The following is a 26,765-nucleotide window of genomic DNA, read 5'->3' on the forward strand; positions in this document are numbered from 1 at the left end:
CAATGTTTATACAGATTCAGAGTACAGAATGTGCAGCGTTTTTGTATCCACATTATAGGAACAAGCATTTTCTTTTTTTTTTTTCTTCATGACTTATACTGTTGTACGAGGAGGGGAAAGGACCTCTTCATACCCCGCTGTTCTAGTAAAAATGATTGCTTTTAAAATCTCTGTTATTGTTTCAAATGATTACACGCGGGGAATCCATTCAGTGTATCTTTTGACGTTGGAACAGGCACTAACCTTTTGGTCCACCAGTAACTTTCATCTGAATGATCTGCTTCGCTTCATTTCGTGTTTTCCCTGAGCCTCAGAATAACTTTAGGTAGTCGAGTGATTTCCCATATATCATTTATTTATTTAGTAATTAATTTATTTGTGTATTAATCTATGAGCTATGTATTTAATATTAAATAATGCACAGTCCTCTTCATGAGATTTATGATAAACTTGGGGCTTTCTCAGTGGTCCTTTGTTTTCTGTTTGGTTGGAATATAGGGCAGTACAGTTTGGGTGCTCTTGTCAGAGACAGTTTGTGTGCTGCTATTTCGTAACAGTTTTTTGCGGCAGCCGGGGTTTAAGAGACCTTTCCTGGGTAGTGTGTGAGCTCCTGTCGTCCCCTTCATTGGTGAGGAGACATAGGAAGGGTCCAGACAGTTATGGAGGAGTGAGTGCTCAGAGGAAGAACGTTTGGGGGTGACTGAGCTTGTCAGGAGACTGGGTTCACTATCGCTATCTGGTGTAGCACAGCCACTCTTGTCCTCCTGTGATTCCTCTTGCTCCTCCTCCTCCTCATCATCGTCACAGCACAATGCGTGGTACAGAATTTTGTCACTGAAGCGGACTCTTTCTCTTGTGCCAGACGTACGGGAAGTCTTGTGGCTGTGCGTGGAGCTGCTGGCCTCCTCGCTGGATGAATCTGGTGTAATAATTCGGGGCCCATTGGGTATGGGCAACCCACCGTTCATCTGGGAGTAGACCGAGGCAGTGGTGGGGGGCGGGGTGGGGGTCTGCGTCTGGGTGGGGATGGTCCCGCGGCCCAGCTCCGGTCGTGGATCTCCTGTGTGCTCGCCAGGTCGACGGGCAGTTGCGCCAGCTGCCTCCAGGTAGCTGCAGAACTCCCAGCTATCAGAAAGCACATCTGCATTGAGGAAGTCCAGCCTGAAGGCCTCTCCCAAACCTCGCTCACTGCTGGACGTGCTGCTGGCTGTGGCCACCGTCCAGTCATCTGGCTCCAGGTCAAAGTCAAAGTCGGACGTTAGTTTATCGATCTGACCCACCACCTGCAATAATAAAGGAAGAGCATGACAGAGAAAACTGATTAGATAGTGTCGAGAAAGGGAAAGGTCTCAAGAACTACTGGACTGATTGGCATGAAATTTGGTACACACATTCATGTCCCCCTCAGGATGAACCGGTGATCCCATAACTGTCTGTATAGTGATATCGTCTACATTCTAATTTGTCAGGTGCTTTGATTTATGACCAAATACCTGCAAAAACTACTGACATCCCCTTCATACTCAAATAAGTTTTGTTTCGTTCAAAGGTTAGCAAATTAGCAAATGTTGGTATGCTAGCACACTAAGATGTTCAGCATGTTAAACACTATATATATAAAAGTCTATGTGTCAGCATGAACACGTTAGCATGCTGATTGCAGCATTTAGCTCAAAGCATCGCTTTGCCTACAGCCTCACAGAGCTGCTAGCATGCAGACTTCGTCTTGTTTTCACGCAAGTGTTGAAGTGATATTCGTGTCAATATTTGACAATAACAATGCACATTTTTCAGCTACAGACTAAGCGACTGCATTGGAGACCATCTGAAGTGGTTTAGGCCTCATCAGAACATTGTACACAGTCCTACCAATGGTGTCACGTGACTATGATCAACAGGTGGTGGTAGCACACCAAGATATGCTGCAGTGTTCTTACAAAGGCAAAGAAGACTGCAAACTAATGGACATTGAGGTAAATGATGCAACATTTAAAATCCTTAAAAATGACTTTATAAGTGTTTTATCAGGAAGGAAATGAAATCAACCTATTTGGTGGGATACACACAGTGTATTTTGGTGGATATAATCATAGCTTTTGTTTGTTTACAGCATATCTCCACAGGGCCCCTTTAATGTACACAGGGGGTTGATCATTACTCATATTTTGGTACTTTTAGAAGCATTACAAATGTAAAATGCATACTGATGTTCCCTTTCACACATATAAATAAACTCAATAGGAATAAGAATAGACTCAATCTAATGACAAAAGTTGACAAAAGTATGGAAGACACTTAACCAAAAGTACTTGTTGTGAAACTCACTTTGATTTAAATCTTTGTGACAGCTTACCCAATGCCATTTATATGAAATTTCCAGATGCTTTTTGATTTAGCCCCCACAGGCAGGTTTAACAAAATTTAAGTTTTATTTACAGCTGCTAATAGATCTGTGTTTGCCTTTGCAGCATGCCATTACACTAATTTTCATCCATAAATCCTTAATTGTGTGTTCATGGTTTCTAAAATTGTTTTTAGCTTTGACAAGGCCTCCCATGGACAGGTGTTGTAAATGAGCTTTTACACTATATCAATACAAAATTAAATATCCACTGGAACAAGGTTATAGCATTGAAGAGGATGAGTGGTGAAAGCAGTACATCTGCAGTCCAGTGGCTGATTCATTTTGCCTTGATGTTGTACTGCAGCTACCTGGATGAATGAAATGAACCGACACAGGCATATGGCTTCATGATACACTTAACCTCGTGCTTTTGATGCTTGTATATTCATGCATAGTATTTTAATCTCAGCGCTTATGCAATGGCCATGTCAAACAAAATAAACTGAAATTTCCACCTCCTGCATGGAAATGTATCACATAAAAGCCTAATTCATTGTTACCTCAAAATTAACCTCAATGCTTCTGTCATCAGCAGCCACAGTGTTGAGTGTTTGATGAATAGAAAGCACTTCAGTTGAAATCACACTGGTTTGCTGACAACACCTAAAATCCAAGCCCTCCATCCTTGACATTTTAGCACCTTCAATCAGCATGTTTTGCTCTCAACAACAGTCTATTGTAGAATGAAAACACTCAGCATTCACGTACCATGTAAATGATACGTTTCCACAAACTGTCAGCAATTAAGCCGAGTGGTTGTAACTCCAAAAAGTTTTTTAGAACATGCACACATGAGGTTGCAACATAATTGCAGTGGAATAGCAGACAAAGTGTAGTTTTACTCTCAGGTTTTTGTAACATGATCCCCCTTTCTTTCTGCCTCGAGAATTATTTGCAGGATTCTGTTTCTTCCTGGCTCTTATGACTACAAATGAGCACAGTGGTATCAATAACAAAAACGTCTTATCTCAGCATGTGGAAATACAATCCCTCTTCGTTCTCTGTCCGAGTTTTAAAGAATAAATTACGAGTCTCAGACTGTAACTGCAAGCATATCGACAATGTGCTGGAAGAGTAACACGCTGCTCATGTGCTCCCCAAAAGCTCAGGTGGTCCCCACTGCAAATATGGCAAGTGACATCCATGCGCTTGATGAGCTTGTGCAGATATCTTATGATTTATAAATCTAACATAAATTTACTCACTAAATCCTTGAATCAAAAATAAGACTTATATTACCAGCCACAAATTCAAGAGTGAGAAAGTGTGACGGATAAGTTGATGCTGCTATTCTCCTCACTAATGAATTTTTTCTAGCTCCTGTATCCTTTTCTCAGATGCATTTTATGCTGTTAAGTCACACCAGCTGCATTTGAATCTGGCTGTGTACGTCTACATGCACAGCACTGGCTCGTCTGTCAATGAGCTTCACTGCAGATCTGCTAGTTGTGGCATCGTACACCTCATGAGTACCTGGACCGTGCTTCTCTATTGGCAGACTGCCCAGAGGGAATTGGGCTGTATGAATCCTCTAATCCTTGAATTACTCAACGTGTTTGCTGTGTGATTTGCCGACTTTCTACTCATGGAGTTGTTAATGTAAGACATTTCTCAGGCCCAGAGGAGGCTGAATGGCTTTGTTTACTTGATTATACAACTTGAGCAAGGGACTTAATTTAATCAATGAGTTAAGAAATTATCCGTCCAATGTATTTCACAAGCTTGCCATGACACCAATAGAGAATACTTGTTGTTTAGTTATTACAATGAGCAGAAAGTCATCCTAAATTAAATACCATTTAAATTTGTATTTAAAAGTTTCAACACAAACACTATGCTGTGACATGTTAAAGGAGAATTCTTCGAATAAAGTTTCTGGCTGCTGAACATCACCCAAATGTTGCCGTTTCTCTGCAGTGGATCATGACCCTGCTTATTTTCCATTTTTAAAATGCATTCCCGAGTGTTAACGGTAAGCTGTGCCAGCTTCCACCGCTGGTTAGCCTGACCCCTGCCTGCGGTATGTGGGCTAATTTAGCTTGATAAGTGTCTCAGCTAGAAGGGTTCTGCTGAATCTTTCTAGGTCACAATGCACCACATCCTCTATGCAGCAACAATGAACACTAGTCTCTGCTTTTCTTCCAGTCAGAGAATGTGTGATGAAGGAGCTATGGAGTGAATTGGAGGAGCAGATTGCTTTAGCACAAAGGATGAATGTCAGGAACCAGTCATTAACAATGACCACAATGTTTTTCAAATAGAAAACGCATTAATGAAATCTTCAAGAGTCAAAGATAAAAGGCAAAAGTAATTATGTGACTTAACAGTCTAACATTTTACAGTGAAACAGCCTCACATCTGTTCATCAGTGACGAAGACATCAAATGTCTTTTTGAGATTATCCTGTCGTTGGTCCCATAGTGCCGCTATCAAATAACAGGTCCTTTTAAGAGTAGAAAATGAACCAAACGCTGCGTGAGTAAACAGAATTAGTTGAGTGCTCATCCCCTGTGCAATAACCAGCCCATGTTTACTGTACCAACACTTAATGGTCCTTCGCACTTGAGTATAATCAGCCAGAATAATTGTCTGTGTGGGTGGACAACACACAGTTACATGTTAAAACTGACTGATATCCTCCTGACAGTTCTTGTGATGGCTTCAAACAGAGCTTGAAATGTAGGGCTGTTTGTTTAGACCTAATTAATAGAAATATAGCAAAGTTTTCTTGACTTCTCGTGTGTTTCATTTCCTTTAACATTCTGGATATGCAGCTTAAAGCTGTGATAAACCTCTGGAGTTAGACTGTGTATCCCCCATGGACTTTATGGCGCTACCACTCTACAAAGTTTATGATGCAGTGATGGCATATCCTTGTGACTGAAAAGACTCCATTTGCAACACAGTTAAGCAGTAATGTATAGTATCAGTGTGGATATAAGTGCTGGGGATTTGAGTTTATCTTTAGTCTTTAATTTTCTCTCAATGCCTCTGCTGACAACCTAACTTACTTTCTTTACTGTAAATGGTGTCTAGTGGAAGCTACTAAAAACTGTAATGCTGAATATAACAGTATCTATGATTCTGTGTGTGAATGATTAGCACACAAATTGTAGCAATAAACACAGTTTTTTTTGTTGTTGTTGTTTTTTATGGCAGGAGTGCCCAGCCAACACAAAGCACATCTGAACTTGTTTATATACACAGCAGTAAGTGGAATTGTAATCCTTTTTTCTTTTTTCACTGCACACTATCAGCCGGCAGCCATGAGTCAACTGTGGTCACAGCACCTGATCAACAGTGAGTTCAGTCATTTCAGAGCTCTCAGAGGTGCTTTAAAAGAGAGGCTGCCTCGGCAGCATCAGGCGAGGGTTTATTACTGTACCTCAACACCTGTCTGAGATGATTGTGCTGGGTAATTGAGGGTCAGAGTGAAAGAGGCCACTTGGAGCCTTGTCTGTGACAGAAAGGTACAGTGATGGAAAAGACAGGCAAGGATAGTCTAACGTAGAGTGATGGTCAGTAATGTAAAAACTCTCTGAAGAGTCTCTTCTCTGGTGGAGAGGTGATTTGGGAAATAGATTTCATACTGTCCAGTATCATTACAAGAGTCCTTCTCACTAATATTCAGCTCCACCTGGTATCATGATTTATTTATGGTGAGTGGGTACCCGTTTCTTTCCCCCCGAGTGAATGCCTGTCCTCTGTTAATGCTAATTGAAAATGTACTGGAACATTAGCAGTGGAATAACTTATTCCACTACTAATGTCTGCTGTGTTGTTGAAAAATACTGGCTGAGGTCAAAATCAGCAAATGTGAATATTTGGGTGTAAAATTGCCGCTGATGAGGAAAGTATTTACCACATGTTCTAATCACTCTGTTGATCTTTAAACAGATGTTTAGCGGGAATAGCTTGTTTTGATGTGCATTGATGGCTTTTTGTATGAGAAGATTTTTGTTAGTTGTCGAGTAAACAGATGGAGATTGCCATCCATTGCAAGTCTTATGTACGTAAATGGTGTAAAAGCACATCTTTAACAATTTTCTGATGATCACAATATCATATTTTCCAAGTTTCTGCCATCTTACATATTAAGTATTTATCAGCGAATAAAAACTACTCTGAAATGTGGCATCTGTAGCAACGCTTCGTACATATGTAAAAAAATACATCAGGTGTGAGTTACCAAAATAAATGAGACATAACACCCTCACTGGGTTCATTTGAAATGCACTCTGTATGAGTGAATTTTCTATGGATCGCTTCATTACGCTGTGTTCAAGTGGCCTCTCTCCATCTGTTCCTGTGGCACTTGTTCTTCCAGGAGTCATTTTCAGAGTAGACTGAGAGAAGTTTGCAGTGCTTGTTTGTTAATTATGCAGCATCCAGCGTCTAGCATGGCTTTGCTTTTTTCATGGGAAAAGCTAAAATGTGTTCATTGGAGCCATTCAAACACATCTAAGTGCTATTTCTTTCACAACATGTCAACAACAATAGATTTCCAGCCTTCCCCTGCACAGCACTTCCAGTGCTGGAAGCGGTTTATGCCAGTTAGGAAGTCTCAGCAATTATCACAATAGCCTGGCATGCTGACTTTGTAAGTAAAACATTTGCAAATATTGTTTTAATGCTGTTAGCTCCTGCCGTTTTGCAGTTCCTCCTTACTCTGTACCCCATGCTTATTTACCCTCAATTTAATTCTCCTCAAGACGTGAAGAGGGGAGCATCCAAGCCACTCACACTGTGGTTTATCTTATCCCCCAGAAGCTAATTTATCATCCCCGACTTACTCTGAAAGAACATATTTCCTGGATTCACTAGAAAAATTGTCCAGTGACTCGTAAACGTGTGCAATCTCTTCTAGACATCTTATTCACTATGGAGTATTTTGAATTTCTTGTTGCCTACTTATATTACCCAGCTGTATGCGAACAAAGTGCAGAATGTTGAAATATTTGCACAGCACTGTGGGCTTGAAAGCTTGGGCAACATTACATGAATGCTCAGGGCAGATTTGTGAAGCAGAAGGCCGGTGTTGTGACTGACGCGCACAGACTAATGCTCATTCCTGCTTGTAATCTCAACGGGTCGAGTATGAAGTTCGAGACAGAAGCAGAGTTTTTAGGCATATTTAGTTAAAAATATGAGTGTTTAGAATATGCTGAGTCCATGGGCTGACAGCAGAGTAATTAATTATGCTCCGGGAGCCAATTCAGAATTTTCAATGGACACTTTAATGCTTTCTCTCTGTCGTAAAAACTACCCCTAACCATAACCCTTCAACCTGACCATAGCCTCTGTTCTTTAAGACAGGCAAATTACAACCATTACATTTCAAGTGTGCAGGGAGCGAGCGAGTGAGTGTTTCATAACCACTCCCCGAAAAAATAAAATAGATTTTGTTTAGAATATCACTTTGATATAGCTGCATTGTCAAAGCTACGCTTCAAAATCCCTTTTCCCAAACCGACACAAATTGTGTGAACTTGGGTAAATTCAGAATGCATGCTGTACTTGTTGTACTGTCATCCTCCCTTCAAAGCATGTGCATGTAAAAAATGGAGCCACGTAACTGACGGTATGCAAGGTTTGATTCAAATGAATCAGGTGTTTATGTGTTTAGAGTTTTGGTGAACATGCTGCTACTGTGCGTTGGCTCTCTTCATTAGCACTGCATGTGACATCCTTGTCAATAAGTTTCTGCGGCAACACCACAAAGACCAGAGAGCGAATTCCTGTATGCTTTTTGGCCTCGTCAATTACATGGAGTGCAGTTGTGATTCTAATGCTGTTGGCTCTGCAGAGGTCCAGTGGGTCTGTGGGCGGGGGACATTAGAGACAAGCCAGGGGGACCTGATTTAGGTCAGGCCATCTTGATTGGTGAGATGTGTTGCGTGGTGTTGGCACAGGGATGAAGTGTCCTTTGAAGTGCTCGCTGGAAGCATTTGGTGTAATTATCCTGTCATGAGAGGGGCTATAAGCCTGAGACTTCATTAGGCACATGCCCCCTGCTTTTTCATCTTTGCTCAAAAAACACTCATCTTTATGGAGGCCTTAAAGTGCTAAACAACGCTGTGATGAGCGTAGGGCAAATACCTCCTGACAACTCACTAATCAAAAGCATCATTACAAACTTCATGATGGGCCTCGTTTATCCCTTTGGGGCTTTAGAAGAGGTGGGCTTCTGCAGTCCTTGAGGCCACAGAAATAAACCACTTCCTTAGCCAAATTTAGGTCATTAGACTGGGCAGGCTCATCCACCTGCTGTATGGCAAATTTGGAAGGTTTATACCATTATGCTGGAGAGGTTATGGGTTGTACTATCAGTGAGGGAGCTGGATTGGACGTCTGTCTTCCAGCAACAGGGAGGCAGCAGATGCAGCATGCGTTAGTGCTGGCAAAGCACACTGATCATTTATTGAGGTTCTCCTTCATTGCCTCTATCCATGTTGAGAGGCCTAGCGCTGGTAATGACCAGAAAAAGATGGTAGTGCCACGCTACGGAGCTCTTCAGTCTGTCTGCTTCCCTGAGATAGCACACGGATTAGACCTGAGCACTGTCAGGTCACGCTGGTCACATGCAAGGCAGAAAAGTGTGCATGTGAGTGCAGCCAGGCCACACTGAACCATTTTAATGACTCAGTAGGGTTTTCATTAACAATATGGGTTCTTTAGAGGAGTCTAAAGTGATTGCAGTTTGTCAGAGCACAGCGATGAGAGCGCTTTATGTGTTTGTGGTGGGTTGGAGAGTAAACATTGTTGACCCATGCTGGAAAAAGGGGGAGAATCTCTGGTTGGGGAGAATAACACTACAGGAACTGACTCAGGCCAATCCAACAGTAAATCCCTCATCCTGACACTTCACACTGCCAGTCTGTCTAAGGCCAAACCAGTAAGCAGATAAACAGCAAGTCTACCCTGAAGAAAAACAAGCAAACAAAAAAATACAGGTCTGTGGCTACATGGCTGCGATGGTGACATGAGTTGTGTGGGAAAGTTATTTATTTTTTTTACTGTTGTTAAAGTTGATTTGCCACTATAACAATGCCACGCACAATTCTTACAATACAAGTGAATGAAAAGCACTAAAAGCTGCTGTAAACATGTTCGTACATAAAAGTATCACTATGTGACATAAACAATTTTTCTGGCCTGTCAAAGCTGTTTACATCAGATGCTGTGGGTAGTCGAACAAAACGTTAAGGTTGACTGAAAATTAAATATATACATGTCTTATTTCAGACTGAGTTTTTGTGTCTTCTTGGAGTTTGGATTTTTTATTAGATTGTTGTGTAGAGATACTGATGTGTAAAGGCAGCAGCTGCAGTAGTAGCAGCAACAGTAGTAGGTCAAATGTTAATCAGTCAATGCAATTAACAAGATTTAGATCTATATCAAAAGAAAATTCTAAAACTGAAAAGCAGATGAGGTGAATTTTTAAACCTGGTTGTTTTTATCTCAGTTGTTGATGATTTTTTTGTCAAAAGGAACAGCTACTCCACATTTTCTGTAGAAAATGCTGACTTAAAGTCCACGTTTTAGGTTTCACTGAGATGTTGTAAGGCAGAAATTCAGACAGAAATGTGGGTCTCAGGTACATGTAAGACACACAAATTTACATTTATGTCCAAATGGCAGTGTAATAGAAACAAACAGGCATCCGTTTCTCATCACAACTCGTAGCCATCACTTGCAGTACATTTTAATTTCAAAGTTATTCAAAAAAGGAACATAAGAGAGGTGAAGGATGTGTGGAGGGACAGAGAGATGAAGGAGGGGAGAGAGCCAGGCAGCAGGGGAAAGACTGATTGGCAGGGAAATAATCGTCTTCATCCAAACTTATTTTCACGTTTAACTTATGCAGCTTTGAAGGATTTCACTGTAAGCTTTGTTCCACTGTAGTATATATGAGAGACATATTAAAGTTTTATCATAGGCTGTCAAAATATATCCTGCAATAAAACTTCTGTACGACATCAGAGTTGATTTGCACCTCACTCACGGTCACATTATCACTCGTATACAGTCACACACAGCCATCAGTGGCTTTATCAAAAGTGAGGATGAAACCGCAAACCCCCCACTCAGCAAAATATTTTGCAGTATCCACAGCCAACAAGACTGAGAGTTCTGTTTATGGTTGTGTGAGAAGTGATCCATGTCTGGAGTTACCATGCAAAAGCTATCACCTGTGCTCATTTCTTAATTAGAAATCCTTCTTTCAAAAATCCTGTCATGCCTCCTATCACTGTCTGTCTTCTTAGGCCGGCAACAGATGATTTTACCTAATGTCAGTTTCTATGCAGCTGTACTGGGTGTTATTTTGCAATTCCAGTAATGTAAATGGATTTGCACACCCCGAAAAATCTGAAATAACACACCAACACACCATTCTGCAGTTAAATCCATCAGTTCTATCATTCACTCAGGTATCATCCATGACAGCTGCCAGACGGCTTTCAGTTCTTGACATTACTGTCACTTATGTCAGAAAGTCACAGTTGCTGCCACCACTTAGACAAACTCATACTGCGTGAGTACATGACGGGGTTGTTTTGTTGCTGTCTATGTTTATAACATTACAGATGGTTTCTTTATTGAGATAATTTGTGTGGAATTTAGTGTCCATTTAGTGTCCAGACCATCACTGCTGGTCTTCAGCAAGAAGCAACCACCATTGCTATTGAGTGCAGAAGTTTCTATTGCTGCAAGGTGTTAGCTGCTAGAAAAACTCTCGCTATGCTCTACCTCTCACTATCAAAACAGGTAATTTTTCAGTGCTCTCTTAAACGACCAAAATGACAATTTTAAAAATGTCTTATAGTGCCTTTTGATCTGCTGCCCGTATCTGCTGTCAAGTTTGGCAATGTTTAAGTAGTTGTGAGTACTTGGTTGAACATCATACTTAAAGACCTTAAGACTCCACCCCTGCTTAATTTGGCAACTCATGGTTTCTGTGGTACCAGCAGTGTGCCTTAATACTACAGCAAGCACTCCATCAGCAGCTACTACTGTCAAATATACAGAAACAGAAGAAAAACTGGTGTATCAGCAGAGACAAACAAACTCATTTTAATTAGAACATAATTAATAATTGCGATCATAAAATAGCAAAAGGATGTTCCATTTTGCATTAACAGTAAAAGTTTGTATTGATAATAATACAGTAAACAGCAAACCTGTCATCAACAAGATGAAATTACGCTGGCCTACCAGCATGCATAGTTTCCTGTGAATCCCTCGTTTGTCTGAAGGCAGTTGAAATACAACGCAAGATTGCCATGAGAAAGTGAAAATCACTACATAGAGAGGTGATGACTGAACATAAATACATTGAATGGCTCCTGAAGAAAAAAACACTTCTACCCTAAATAGTAGTAAAGAATGGTACTTTTTTTTTTCTCCCCAAACTGTAGTTTTCATGAAAATCTTAGGGATTCTAAATTGAGGTAGAGGAGGGATTTCCCTCATGGTCAAAAACCCAATACTTAGTGTTGGTAGGAGACTGGATGTCTCCCTAAGCCTTTTTATGATAGTATAACATCTTGACACAACTTTTATCTTTGCTATCGAGAGAGGACAGTCATTACTCCCGTGAGAGGCCACCTGTCAGGAAAACATGTACAGAGGTTGTCTGAAGCAGTTGAACAACCACCATTGTTGATTTCCTGGTGATGACAGTCTGCATTTTGTACCAAGATACATACACATGTGCAATATACACACATGCAATGCAATGACAACACAAAAGACACTAAATTGAAACTAGGATTCGTGTACATGGACATGAATTTTCCATGTTTTTCTTGACCTTCGGCACAACTTTCAAGCTAATGTATTTGAATTGGAAATATTATTTCTGCCTGCACCATGTTTTTGAAACACTACATTTATGAACTGCACTGAATGAGTATGTCGAGTGTACAGTTGTATTTGGAGACAGCTGTTGGCCACGTTGGTCGCAGGCATACTACCATTTACACATCATGACATGTTACCTAAACTATTCCACAGACAGGCCACATCTGAAGCTCTGCTCATATGCAATAATGCATCAGGGTATTTTGAATTGTGTGATCATGTCATTCCTTTGATTGAAGTATCAGCCTTGACTCACCTGGCTGTAACTTTTCTACAGCTGCATTGGTTCACTGTGTAGCATCTGTACATGTTCACACACACTCATGTATCCTGATGAAGTAAGACAACTGCCCAAAAGTTCCTGCCTATAACAGGCAGTTAGTTATTGCTCTCTGTGTTAACATGCTTATAGTTGATGATGCTAATTAGCTAGCAACTAGGAATGTATATGTGATTATTGATCACTAATCAATGTTAATTAGTCATCGTCTCACCTGCTGCAAGTGATTAATATTTGGCTGCTGGTGGATTTTCCTGGTACCCAAAAACTCTGTTACACAAGGTCACCTCTGCGTCAAATGCACATCTTTTTTTTTCATGTGTTTTAAACAGGCCAGTTAAAGTGACACTGAATAAGTTTCATAATACCCCAACATCTATCATCATATCCAATAGCTAACAGTATGTCCTTAGTAGAGAAATGGTAGTGATTGTTTTTCTTTTTTCTGAGACATTTATTATGATTGAAAGCAAAACATGTAACAGACATGATAATAAAATTACCACCAGCACTGACTTCATAGCATTTTTTAAAATAACACAACAGATGGAGCACTGATCTACAGTATTCAGCACTGAACTAATGTTGAGCTGAAACGGTGAACTCAGAGGTCTAAACAACAGTCTTTTCCTTGCTGTCTTCCTGCTGTGCACTGCAACGGACTATAACTGGCTTTTCAGCTGTTCAGCACTTGTACCGTTTTTCATTTGGTTAAAACTTCAGGTTGGTTATCGTTGCTGCTCATTGTTGTTGGGCCACGACTTTGGATGAAATGTCCAAGCTGAGAGAGCAGCAGCTAACCCTTCTATTAATACAGGGCATGCAATCAATATGCCACTGGCATTTCTAGGTTTCCTTGGCCTGCAGCGCTTATCTTAATGGAAGTGCGCTCCCATTTTCTTTTATTGTGTGAACCCATATATCATTACCCACCAAATATAGCCCGATGTGCCATGCTGAAATGAAAACACTGGGGCTCAAAGGAAAAAAAACCCAATATATATATATATATATATATATATATACAATTTGTTTTTATTTTAACCTCCTGTTTGCTGCTTATGGTGGTGATGGTAGAAATGTATGTATAGCCACTAGATATCGATGTGGAAATGACACACTTATGGTGCATTATCCTGCTGAAAGAGTGTGGCCATGAAGAGATGCATCTGGTCAGCAACAAGGTTGCATAATACACTGACATTTATACAATTCTCAGCTGTTAGTAAGGCAACCAATACAGTTTGTTCCAAGGAAAACATTCATATTAGTGCATCACATCCTTTCTTTACTGACGGTGACACTGACCTGTTTTCTCAGGGTCACAATAAACCCTGAGATTCTGTAATTCCACTATTTAATGATGTGGTCATCAAAAGCCCAGAGAGGCCTAATCCTGCAGTGGGGTACCAGAGGTGGAACCCAGCACGGTTTACTACTGTTTCAGTTCATCCGCACTTCCGAAGTGTGATTGTCAACATTTTTTCTGGATGGATATTTAGCATTTATACAGATCTGTATGGGCTCTGTCACAGACCAGCCAGCCATTCTTGGTACCTGTATCTGTAGAAGTCTCTTATCACACTGTCGCTGCACTAAACACATACTTGTGGCCACTGTTAGCTTGAACAGTATCCTCTGACCTCTCATCAACAAAGCTTTTTTGCCCTCAGGCCTGTGACTGTGAGTCACTGTCTGGAGGAGTGAGCTGTTTAAAATAAGCAGCCTATTTTACGGTTACTGATATGCTATGATAGGGTCCCATTTACAGTGATGCATTATCCCAAGGCATTATTGACTTCTGCAGTTACACTCAACTTTATAAGAGTTCCAACAGCCGCAGCAAAAACTGATCTTGCCTCATGAAGACACACTTTATTCAGTAAATACAAACTTTCACAGTAAATTTGAGATCCTTAAAAACAATAAGAAATCATCAATCCTGTGATCTTGTTATTCCTGAGTTACAAATGGGAGAACAGGAGAACTGTAAGTAATGAAGACTTCAAGGGATAAAAACCTGGAGCTGCTCTATTAAAAAATAATTGGAGATTGAATTTGTGTACTCGTAAAATGTTTGTTTGAGCTTTTACACCCACATGAGCTTTATCTGGTGTGGTGCTAGCAGTTATGAACCAGAAAATGTGCCCATATCTCCGTGAAATCATCCTGGCTTCTGTTACTGTGTTCACAATGTCGTACTTGCACTCACTCAGTGGAGCAGATCAAGGATCGCTCTCTTGATGACATAAAGAAAATGTTCATGTGCACTTTACGGCTGTCCCCAAATCATGATGTTGGGGAGTCGATTCAGAATCAACACTTCAATCTGATTCATCAACCCGACTCCCCTACCGAGTCAGTATCAGTTTACTGCACCTGCAAAGTAGCCACCCCACACTAAGCTCCCGTATCCTGTATGTATGAGTTTTACCTCTAAGACCCACGTGTTGATGCCCTTGTTCATCATCTGTGATGTGAAAACATCAGATTGCCACTCTGGGAAAGTATAAGTGTAAGGTCCTGGTCATAGTTCAGTTATAAAACCCTCGTGCACAACGGGGCATCTCTCCTACTGTCCTGCTGACAGCTGTCAGCTGAACGCTCAGTCACGCTGGATGGCAGTAGAGGAGGTTGTACCAGCGTGTGGCTCAAAAGTAGTTTAGCCGACTTCAGTTACAGTCCGCAGTGGAGCTGAGAGCGTCTGTTCGGCGTCACGCTGCCCTTTGTTTCCATTACCCTTCAGTACTTCCACCGCAGTTAGTTTTGTGGCAATGTCATTTTGAGACAGGAGACGCGGTTTGTAAAGTTTACAGCCTGCCACGCTGTTGCTCCTGCATTGCTCGGTGCACAGTGAAGCAGCTAAAAAGAAAGTGCAGTGATTTAACTGACAAAATGCGAGTCGACGCGATTTCTCCTCAGCTGATGACTCAGATCGTTCACTTTTATTTGGCATCCCTAGTGCACATACATATGCACTGTAACCATGCTCTACCAAGTCGAGGTGAAAACATTAAAGGTTATAGAAGCACAGGGAGGGAAGATTAATTCTTTAATGTGGCCATTTGGCAACAACAGCTTCAGTTTATCACTTACATGAAATCAGACAACATCAAAGTGTGTTGTTTTTGACAATTCTGTCATAAACTCTCACTTTCAAATTAGCTGAAAATTTTATCCAATCCAATTACAGTAATTACAGTCTATGTAACGTACTTTAGGGTGCATTTAGGTGTTAAATTGTGCAGGTTGGTGGAAAGTTCATTTTGTTTGATAATTTACACAGTATATTACAAACAATCTCACTCAAATGTATATATTTCTATCTGCACCCAGAACCCCATTCGCGAAAGGTCATGACACTTAAACATAAGACTGCGGGAAGTGAAAACAAAGATCCTGAGTGATGCCACGCTCCCCTCCTTGCTGAAGTAGGCCACAGATATTGACATGACTCGCTCTCCTACTTCTTTTTCTCAAAACAATTTGTCATTGCTTCCAGGGTTCTGCCATTTCTATCTGTGACAATCTGTAGGGCGGTCGCCTCAGAGAGTGACAAAACCTGTCACAGTGTGTCACTTTCACTCTCTCTCCGGCAAACGGCAGGACATCTTTGAGTCTGCAGCACCTTTATCAGATATGGCAGTTCCTAAAGCTCTGCCTATAACAGCAGGCAAGTTGGAGGAGAGGAGCCGGCGACTTTACAGAGACCTATTTGCAAACAAAATCACTGGGAGACATTCCCCACAAGGCACCATCTGGCCGCCACACATACCTGCCTCCATCACTCCCTCACCATCACCGGTCTCTCTATTTATAGACGCTATTCTGTCCACCCACCCACACATTGCATCTTGTAAAACAGCAACCAACATGTAGCAAACTGAAGAATCTCCTTCAGGCAATCAATCATCAGGGTGACAGATGTCAACACATCTCCCTGTAATGTGTGGATCTTCCTAACAGTCTGCATCCCTAACAATAGAAATGAACAATCGGCCGGCTCCTTGCCAGACCTTGCGGAGATAGCAAGGCCGGCAATGACCTTCTTTGTCATTATCTGAACCCGTTGCCTATTTTTAGCTTGGCTGTACTGAGAGTAAGTAGTGAGATGAGCTGTGAAAAAGAATGAAGCACCTAAGTGTGAGGTAAAAAGTTACTGCGGTGACTGGTGGGGGCAGATGGTGAGGGCACTGGGCGTGATTTAATCTTTGTGTATTCCAGGTTGATACAAGCAGAATTTGTTATGATGTGGGATGTCAGCCATCCACCACCAGTGGGCTATCAGAGTTATCAATAAAGCAATTAGTGTCTCATCTCTGAGCGGAGTAGGCTGAATTCTAATCATTGGTATTATGTTATTGAACAAGCATTCCCCAGTGAGGGAATGATATTGAGAGCCCTAACAGAACGTGCACTGGCAAGCTAGTCAGGCATTTGCTGCATTTTGATAAGGTCCACAGTGGCTATATTTTGAATGCTATAAGAACCCTCACAGCAACGCACTACTTTGACTGCAATGCTAAAATGTCACGTATAATTAAATTTAAGCAAGCAAGGACTACAAAATACTGCCTCACCAATAGATGTTTCAAGCACTCCCTTACTTATTTGTGCATTTAACATATCCTCTTTCCATTTACGCTCGATCCAAGGTTTTATCCCTTCTGAGCAAGAATGAACTTTCACAATGTAATATACAGACTTTGAATGTGAAATTAGTCATCAAAATCCAGATATGCTGGCACAGTTCCCCATTAAGAAGCTGCCACAGTCTCGTTCTTTCTCTTTCTTTTTTTTGGATGGATTTCATCAGCCATCTCATAGCGAGGACAAATAGTCAATGTGCATGGATCAGCTCCTTTAATTACATATTGAAATAATACTCATAAGCTCAAAAACATATTGATTACTTGCCTGAAATCTGCAGAGAATACACGTATGTTCCTCTCTGAGCAATAACACAACATATTTTCCTCCCAACAATTCTCTTGATTTCGGTTTTAATGTGTCTGTGTGTGTGTGTGCATGCGTGAGTGTGTGTGTGTATGTCTTGATAATTATAGGTTGCAGAGTTGGCAGGGAAACATGGTGGTGTGTGGAGAAGCGCTACCTCACTCACACAAGCCCTTCCGGCAAGAGGAGCCTGGTAAACAAATCTCAACAAAGTGAGAGAAAAAATTCTGTTTAACTAGGGCAGTATTTTAGTGCACTATTAATATTTTTCTACTACTTTCTGGACTCATTTTTTATAGTTCTTGTCCCCACTGTAGGGGAAAGGGTTTTGGTTGTCCAGAGGAAGGCATACCAGCAGATAACTGTCTCCATCTTCAATATGCATAATCCAAAAAAACTATCATGCTTAATTAGGTTCATTTGCTTTAACTAAAGGCAATTGTAAAGTGTTTGCCCAGTGATGGAAAAATAAGTCTCCAGAATGAATTTGGATTGTCAAGCTCACATATAGTAGATGTAAATGGGAAATCCACGGTAGCCAACCAGGAATGTAGCCTATTGTAACGTGTCATCCAACAGACTTTCTCCTGTTGGCCACATTCTCCTCTGCTGTATTGTTAGGAAAAAAACAAAACAAAACATATAAAAAACACATAACACAGCGGGGTGCTCTACCTGCATTCTCCAGGAACATTAAAAAGGCCAATTACCACAGACAAATAAGAAATGTACAGTGAAGGTGAAGGACAGGAGAGGCAATTTTCTATCCTTTTCTCCTCTCACTTCATCTCTTGCTTTCACAATTTAAATTGCCAATCCATAAACAGTGGGCCCATTGTACTGTGCTGTTGACACAAATTGGAAGGAGTGAAGAATGGAGATGTATTGTTCCATGTAAAGCATATTCATCTTTTCAATAAAGTTGGCATTGGTAGGGAGGAAAAAGTGTGAAGTCAGGCGCAGCATGTAATTAGCAGGTAGAGGTACAGTATGGACGCTTCTTCGAGCCATCTGTGGGGGGACATTTGTGAGCATCTCTGCGACTGAGCCTCCCTCACTTCTTTGTTTTCACCTGGGTTTCTCCGTGACCCTGTCCCCTATACGCTCAGCCTGCCAGCAAATCGCCTCCCCCAAACCTACTGTTGTGCCTGTTTGCAAGTCTGCATGATGCAATAACCGGTGTTCGCCAAGGCAAGTTCTGATGCAAGCTCTTAGCTTTTCACACACCATTCTACAAGGTTCCTGGAAACATTTGAAAAGGGGCTGCATTAATAATCCATGGATTCTGTGTCCATGCGTAAATGTGGTGCCAACCTACAAGTGCAAGTCCTCAGTTGGCCACTGTTTTGACACCTTTCACGGTTTTTCCCTCTCTCTCTGGCAGCCGTGCTTTGATTGATGACAACAAAAGGAGTGGTGAAATCTGAGGGCTGGATGGAGAGATAACTGACTGGCTTAGAATGACTCAGTCTGTAGCAGAGAGTCAGTCTACTGCAGCCTGGAGGAAGAGAGCAAGACAGGAGTGCAAGAGCGAGAGAGAGTGGGGAAGGGAAAGGGTATCATGGGGTAAATGAGGCCTTGCGGTTTGGTGGTGCACATAGCTTCATCATCCCTGGCTCATGTTTGGGAGGCAAACACGACTGGGCTCATGTTGCTTTATTTGAGAAGAGAAACATCAGAGACAGTCAGAGTGATGTGACCAAACACACAGCAGGGCCTCGCCAACAGCATCCTATCTAATCAATCTACTGGCAGAGGACAGAAAATACGCACAAACAACATGCACTCACGCAAGAACACGCGCCCACAACAGGCACCCACAGTACTACAGTATACGCACACACACTCCCGTGCACACAGCCAATCTCATATCTTCTGGCAGATACTCATACACCCACGCAAACACATGCATCAGTCACTGGCTGTTTTTTCCCTCTGAAATAAAACACACCGTCATACACACGCAACAGTTACATATACAGCACACGCCAAATCAGTCTGACTGCCAGGCTGGCTCATGCTCGCTTGATCCTGTTGGGAAGCCGTGATTCTTCTGATGGCAGCTCGTACATATAACCTCAGGGTTATAAACTTATATTTATAGGCCAACAATAACCCTTAGAAATGTATACCACAGCTCTGACTACATCTCTGACATTATCAGGCAAATTTCCTCTCATGTGACCTTGGCTTTTATGTGGTGAGTCTACAGAGAGAGAGAGTACGTGAAACGTGATCAGGTTGGTCACAGGAAAATGCCCCCCTCCCCACGCCCCTTTGTAGCCATCATTTATGCGTCATGTTTTTTTGTCACAAGGTGATGGCTGCCAATGATGTCAGAGTGGCGGCGGGTGCAGTGTGGACACTGGCGTTTGGGGCTTTGGCGTGCTCTCCCTCTTTAAATAGCCCCAGATCTAATCTGCAGACAGCAGCAGAGTTCTGACAGATCCTGCCTCAGTGCCTCCTCCCACTAGGTGACACATTCTTTATTTATTTTTCCTCTCCTCCGCTCTGGTATTCACTCCATGGAGCACTGGCCCCTCAAGCTATTGTCAGTTCCGTTCTCCTTCCATGTCTGAAAAACCAAATGGATTTACTGGGTTTACTGTCAACCCCTCCCTTTTTTTTGGGCTTATGAATGTGGCACAGTCTTCTATTTCCAGTTTTTTTTATTTATACACTATGCAATCCTTTATGATGACTTGGTCATTCTTCTTCTTATTGTGGGCTGCTGTTGTGGCACTGACTTTACTTTGTCTTATCATGACTTTCACATGTAACAAATGTCATTACCTGCGTACAGTCTTAGCTCAATGTAGTGCAAGTTTATGAGGTGATCATAGAATGTCCTGACAGTTTCAAAGATGGACAGCACATCTGAACATTGCTTTTCTGGTAAGCCTGAGAGAAAGATGGAGAAAATGCTGATGTCAAAGAAATAACCCAAAACAACATATGCTTAGGTTGACTCCTGTTTGTTGGGAGCAAATAAAGTCAGGTGACTTAATTATAGAGTGACAAAGTCCACAAAGTGATGAGGTAGGGGTGGATGAATAGATCAAAAAATGTTTGTTTTTCCCGTAGCAAGGCAACATGGCTTTCTTTTAACCTTGACTGCTTAACTTTTACCAGGAACGTCTCCTCAACCTTAATGAGACAGTAATTTTTTTTAACCCAAACCAAGCTATTTGTGTGTCTAACCAGACCTTAACTGTAGCATTGCTGCATCATATAGTGGATATATTTCTAACCGTTTTGAAGACACTGGCAGTCATCCTGTGGATGACATGGAAAATTCTCTATATGTGTCGTTCTGGAGGGCGGTGATTTTATGGTTGAGAAAAATCTAGAGCATCTGCTCTCTCAGGGCCGTTCCTTATCACTCGCTTGCTTTGTCAGTTTTCAGTTGGGATCTTGTTCCTACAGTTCTTTCACTGATCTAGAAGAGGGAAGCAATGACAAATAATACCTTATATACCCTTTTTCATCAAATACTTTTGGAAAATGTACACAATCTGCAGCTCCTTGAAGGTAGCTCTAATCCTGGCCAACAATAGAAATTGATACAGAACTGCTCCAATGTGAAGTCACACATGCTTACGAAACCTTCTAATCCCTTCAGTTAAGGTTACAAAGGTGTTATCATCCCAAAGCAATTAGTTATTGGCCTTATATGTTCAAACTTATGGACTTTGTTCATCATCATGTTTAGTAATCATGCTTGAGATATGCATTGAATAACCACTGGCTCCATCACACTGACCCCAAGTCATTCAATCAGGACATATAGTAAGTTCTATCTACGTGACAATAAATGAGTACAACTCAAAGAAATACATTTAATTCGTGGGAAGATGGTGATAATAACAACTCTCATAATACTAATTCACAAAGATGATGAAAAGTGCTTCATAGGATTTTTTCTAGTGGTCTGCACCACAGCTGCATGTTGAATCCAGTGTGGAAGTACCTTATGATGCAGTTTCTTTAAATTGTGGATGCTCAAAAATAAATGAGTTGGTATTGAGGAAGATAGGAAAACCACAACTTGTTCACCTCAGGATCACTCAGTGGCCGTCATGATAAATCACACCCCAGAGCCATAACGTTCGGTAACGTAACAGGTGTCGTGTCAACGTTTTTCTGTCGTGTTTAACTGCAAATCTGTTTTGTAGTATGTTTTGTAGTTTTTGTAGTTTTGTAGTTTTCCCTCTCCATTAAGAAAAAGGGTAGACCTCTAATAATTCCTGACAAGTTTCATCTCATGGCTAAACTGTAAGTAACCACTGCACCAACAACAGACCTCCAAGCCATCAGATAATCTTAAGGCAGCATTTTAATCATGTGTTGGCTTGCATAACTTTGTCAGTGTAATTGCTGTGCATAGCATGCCCATACCATCCAAACCATGCTGACAAGCTCAGAAATAAGCCACTATGTAATGCCACACTGTGCCCTGCATTCTGTATTCTACTGGAGGCAACAGCTGTGTGGACTTTGCTGACGTGAAAAAGAAGCAAAAAGAAAACTAGTTTTACTTTGTGCAATGGTGTGATGACATGGTGAAATCCATTGCTATGAGATATTCTCTCGACCCTCCTCACTCCATGCACAATTAATTCGATACAAGCAAGAAGCATAAATCCTCGATGATTATGCTGTGTTCAGGACAACAACAATGAATATTTTCATCTTCTCAGGACTCAAGAACAGCAGGAGACAGGGAAATTAGTTTTGTTGTATTATGTAGATGCTGGCGCATTCTGCAGCATCGACAGGAATCAGCATTTGAGGTGTGTGTGTGTGTGTGTGTGTTTGGGAGGGGTCAAGTTGAAGTATTGAAGTAAAAAGACACAACAAAACATAATTTTATGTTTAGTCTTTTTCCCCCCAGAAATTATTACATTTTAATGGTGGCAGGTGTTGTGTCTCTGGAATGTCGTCACACTTTGTCTCTTGAGCAGTGATCCTGTGAGGCGAGACTCTTTGGTAATGATCAAAATGTAAATGTAATCGTAACAAACCCCCCGATCTCCCCAGAACACAAGCACAATTAAAAGCGCAGTCGTTCAGGCTGGAAAGTGGCCAGCTGTTCTGGGTTAATAGATGGGCTTGGCCAGACGTCTGTGAGGTGACCGCTAGCTGGCAGCCTGCTGGATAAGGTTGCAGATTGTAAGTGGACATGTACTTTGCTTCCCTCTGTGTGCAGTTGTCACTGGAGATGATGAAGCACCCTGAATCTCCCCTCCTTCTCCGTCTTCAGCTCTCTCGTCTCGCCCTTATTCTAACCTTCCTAACCCTACTTTCTCTCTCCAAGGCCGGAGCAAATGTAGTGCTGACACGTGGGTACCATGTCCCTGGCCCCCTGACTTTGGACCCCAGAGTGGAGTGTCTCTATTGACTCAGGGAGTTCAAGGACTAAGAGAGCATGATAAAAAGAAAGACAGAGACAGAGAGAAAGAGACAGCAGAAACCAGAGACCATGCCCTTTGATAACCCATGACCCATCTTCCAACAATACATATTGCCAACAGTGCTTACTTGGCTCCACCCTACATTACTTTTACATACACATGCCCTCAAACCTGGAGTTAAATCAGTGGAGGCACAGGCGAGATCTGCTCTGACCTGGAATGACATGAAATAGTGTGCTAAAATATGTACATTGCTCTAAATATTCACCCAGTGTGTCCCGGTTACAGCTATTTCTTATTTCAGTGCTGCTCTGCTTAGTGGTATCACTTGGCATCTGCTCTCATTTCCAGAGCGGAAAAAAAAAGAGGAGATGGAGCAAGATGGGGGTTGGTGTGCTCGGTCAGCCACAAATGTTACTCTTAGCTTTTCCTGTAATCTTTGGAGTAGAGCTGTGTTATCCATGTTAAACAGAAATGTTGGTCAAAAATGAGCAGTAAAAGTCTACTGGACATAAGTAGCCAGGAAAGCCTTCCATGCAAGCACTTAAGGGAGCATGAATTATCCATGTGTCGAAAAATCAGAGATTTGAACATGCTGCATTTGATTGACAATATAAGAGCCATCAGATGGCAACTAAAGTCTCTTGTATAATGTAAAAAGTGTGTCTACATCAGCTATATTTGTACATATTAAATCTAAAAACAGCCTATATTCTGAAATATGATCGATTGAGACAAACACAAAATGCTGATTTTTCCATCTACAACTCAAAGTCTTCAATGATGTATGTGAATATACTGTCCCTACTCAATAATTGATGTAGTCAAACAAATGACTGATTGGGCAAGAAAGCATCCACTCTCTAATGCAAAATGGAAAGACATCAGTGAGCAGGGCAATGAATAATAGGTAATGTTTGCAGAGTCTCAGATAGATCCCATCAAAATGCATATGAAATATTCATATAATGGGTCGCACTTTATTTGGATAGTCCAGTGGTGAAAATCAGTGTCCCATTAAGTGACTTTAATGTGTCACTAAAATGCCTTGGGTGTTTCAAATGCTGCTCATAATTGCGTGAGAAGTAGTCAATATATCTCTGGGCCACAGTTAAACTTAGGGCGAGGGTTACTTCAGTACTGAAAGCTTTAATGCAGTGGAAATGGAGGAGGAATACAGGAGTGGAGTCTCTTGCAGCTCTGTCTTTGGCTTGGCGCTGGCCTGATTAGTATTCTATCTGCAGCGCAGGACACTGGTCTAAATTTAACCAATAAGAAATAAGGAACTGGACTCACCCCTCCGACTCTGAGAGAACAGAGCAGAGCAGACCCGAACTGCTCCTTACACCTGCTGGAGGACCAATGTTTGTGGGGTTTTTTTGCCTCTGGCCACAATTTTGCAACTTGAGCAACAGTCCGGCGTGTGGGCTTGATTGGGTGCTTCTAATGACATGCCTCAGTGCTGCTTGCAGGATGCTTTGGGCCCACACCGAACACCAGCACAGCCCTGCTACTGTATTGCTGGGATCCAGCTCAGAGATGGCACATCAGTAATTCTTCCTCTCTTCAGTTGCATGGCATTAAGGAGGCACTTGAATCAGTGGTATGAATAAACATGGAAACAAACATGTATCTCAAGAGCTCTCACATGCAGAGTTGGCATTAAGGTGCTTCCATCTGTAGCTATATGATTAACATTTGGTCACAGCTGAAGAAATAAGTCAGGGTAAATGCAAGAGAAAAGAGATTTGTGTGTCTGCTTTGTAATGAGTCAGGCGGTAGTAGCTTTTAGTTCCTCATCTCTTTGTTGTCACTCTGAACATGTCACTAAGTGTCTTCAGATAGTGAAGGCAGATGCTCCTGCATTCACTGCATTCCACCCAATTCATTAGCCACCAGATACCCAGCACTGATCTCAAAAACTCACCGTTCTGCTCTGAGTAATGAAAGTGGCAATAAATGGATAGCTTTGTGGGGAGCGAGAGAGAGTGAAAAAGGAAGAGCGTGCATCTATCAATTAAATGACAGGGGCAGAGTGTGTGCGGTGAATTAAGAGAGTCCGATGGTCTATTTTTCGTCTCTCATTGGAAATCATCAACACTAAATACAGCAATAGCAGATGAAGGAAGGAAATCCAATAAAGTATAAAATGGATGGAAAATACAGCCACTGGCTGTCGCAGAAGTTTAGAACGGGTTTGTCATCAGAGAAATTCTCCACTGCTTCAAAATGGAGTCTCGCTGGTAAGTGTTGCTAAAGCTTGCTGTGGTGCACCGTTCATCAGATACATTATATTTCTAAATGGAACTGTTATGCCAGATTGTTTCTTTCTTTATTGTCCTCAATATTGTAAGCACACAGCACCTCCCACAAAATCCGACATTTTATCCAGCAGTTCTGAGGCATGAAACACTTTGACAGTTATTTTGACAATGTGGTGTGAAAAGAGGGTAAGAAGTGGGTGGATGGGCTCAGTGACGATGTTGTTAGCGGTGCCAGAGCGCTCCTTTTTTACTTCCTTCCTTGATGCTTGTTTTTGCCTTTAATGGCTCAATGCCCCTCAGAGAGATGATACCCGAGGCAACCTTCAATTGTTTGTTTTCTCTTTCTTTCCTCTCCCCTTTAAAAATAAAAAAAAAAGATGATCAGCCTGAAATTATCTGCTGCTTTTTTTATTTGTCAGTCCAAGATAAAGGACATGCATATCGAGAGAAGTGCATGAGTACAGTTTATGAATCTTCATGGATCAGAGGTTTTAGTATCCAGGGCATTTGAAGCCAGTCATTCTAAGATAAAATGGCGGTATGCAGATTTACCTCTGCACACCTCATTATAATGCAAAACTGTTGGCATTCAGCGCCCGAACATTATTTATTTAATTATTTGTTTGTTCAAGGATGTAAGGCTTGGTTGCACAAGATCTTGGCGTGCAAAACCCCTGATATGACTGTTTTGATATGCTAGATGTTAACCAAAGTTCACGCAACAAAGTTTGTTATTCCCCAAGGATATTCACTGGTGTCCAAGGATTAGAAATCAATAGTGCATCTTCTGCCTCCACTCAACTCGCTGATAAAAAAGCAACAAAAAAAAACCCCAACATATTTGTCAAGTGAAAGTAGCATTTATTGATCTTTGGTTCCCCATTTTTCGATGTTTACGTGCATAAAAAACAGGTTTAAAATTCATTACTTAGACTGCAACTATGGTGGTAAACAGTGTGTATCAGGTGACTTTGCTGCCATAAGTTTGTACAAACAATAAAGCTATTGTGTCAATAAAACTGCAATACAAAGACACCCAAGATTAATGTCACCAATTCACTATCAGACCAAATGTGAAATATGGTCACTGTCTCCCCCTCTGTTCCTGAGTTATGGTGTTGAATAATGGCCCAAAAAGAGTTTTTGCAGAACATTATGACGTCATAGTGAATTGACCTTTGACCGTTTAGATATAAAACGTCTTTACTTTATCATTTCATCCTATGAGACATTTGTGTGAAATTTTGTCGTAATTAGCAAATGAATTCTTGCATAATGGCCAAAAATGTGTTGTGTGGTCAGGGTGACTTTGACCTTTGACCACCAAAATGTAATCAGTTCATCCCTGAGTCCACATGGATGCTTGTGCTAGATGTAATGAAATTCACTCGAGTTATTCCTGAGATATCACTTTATGCCTGGATCAGTATGCACGATTTTATTGTCCTTGATGATGGTATATCAGTAAAAAAAAATGCAAGAGGCGTTGTGAACTTCTGCCCATTCAGTCATTATTTATACATCTACTGGGTAGCATCCGGATAACAATTATAACCAGTACAAAAGTTTCACATATAGTTATT

The 26,765-nt window shown here is 41.3% G+C and overlaps 1 protein-coding gene across 2 annotated transcripts in view; it reads right to left on the bottom strand.

Annotated features, from left to right (window-relative positions):
• Positions 1 to 337: 337 nt before the first annotated feature.
• insyn1 (inhibitory synaptic factor 1) overlaps positions 338 to 26,765 on the bottom strand; it is a 48,100-nt gene continuing 21,672 nt past the window's right edge. For both annotated transcript variants that reach the window (XM_076757108.1, XM_076757161.1), the window contains exon 3: positions 338 to 1,283. In XM_076757108.1, coding sequence (XP_076613223.1) covers positions 462 to 1,283 — 822 coding nt within the window. In that variant the 3' untranslated portion in view covers positions 338 to 461. The remainder of the gene's footprint in view (positions 1,284 to 26,765) is intronic.

Source organism: Chaetodon auriga, chromosome 1, assembly GCF_051107435.1.
Source record: "Chaetodon auriga isolate fChaAug3 chromosome 1, fChaAug3.hap1, whole genome shotgun sequence".
NCBI classification, from domain to species: Eukaryota; Metazoa; Chordata; class Actinopteri; order Chaetodontiformes; family Chaetodontidae; genus Chaetodon; species Chaetodon auriga.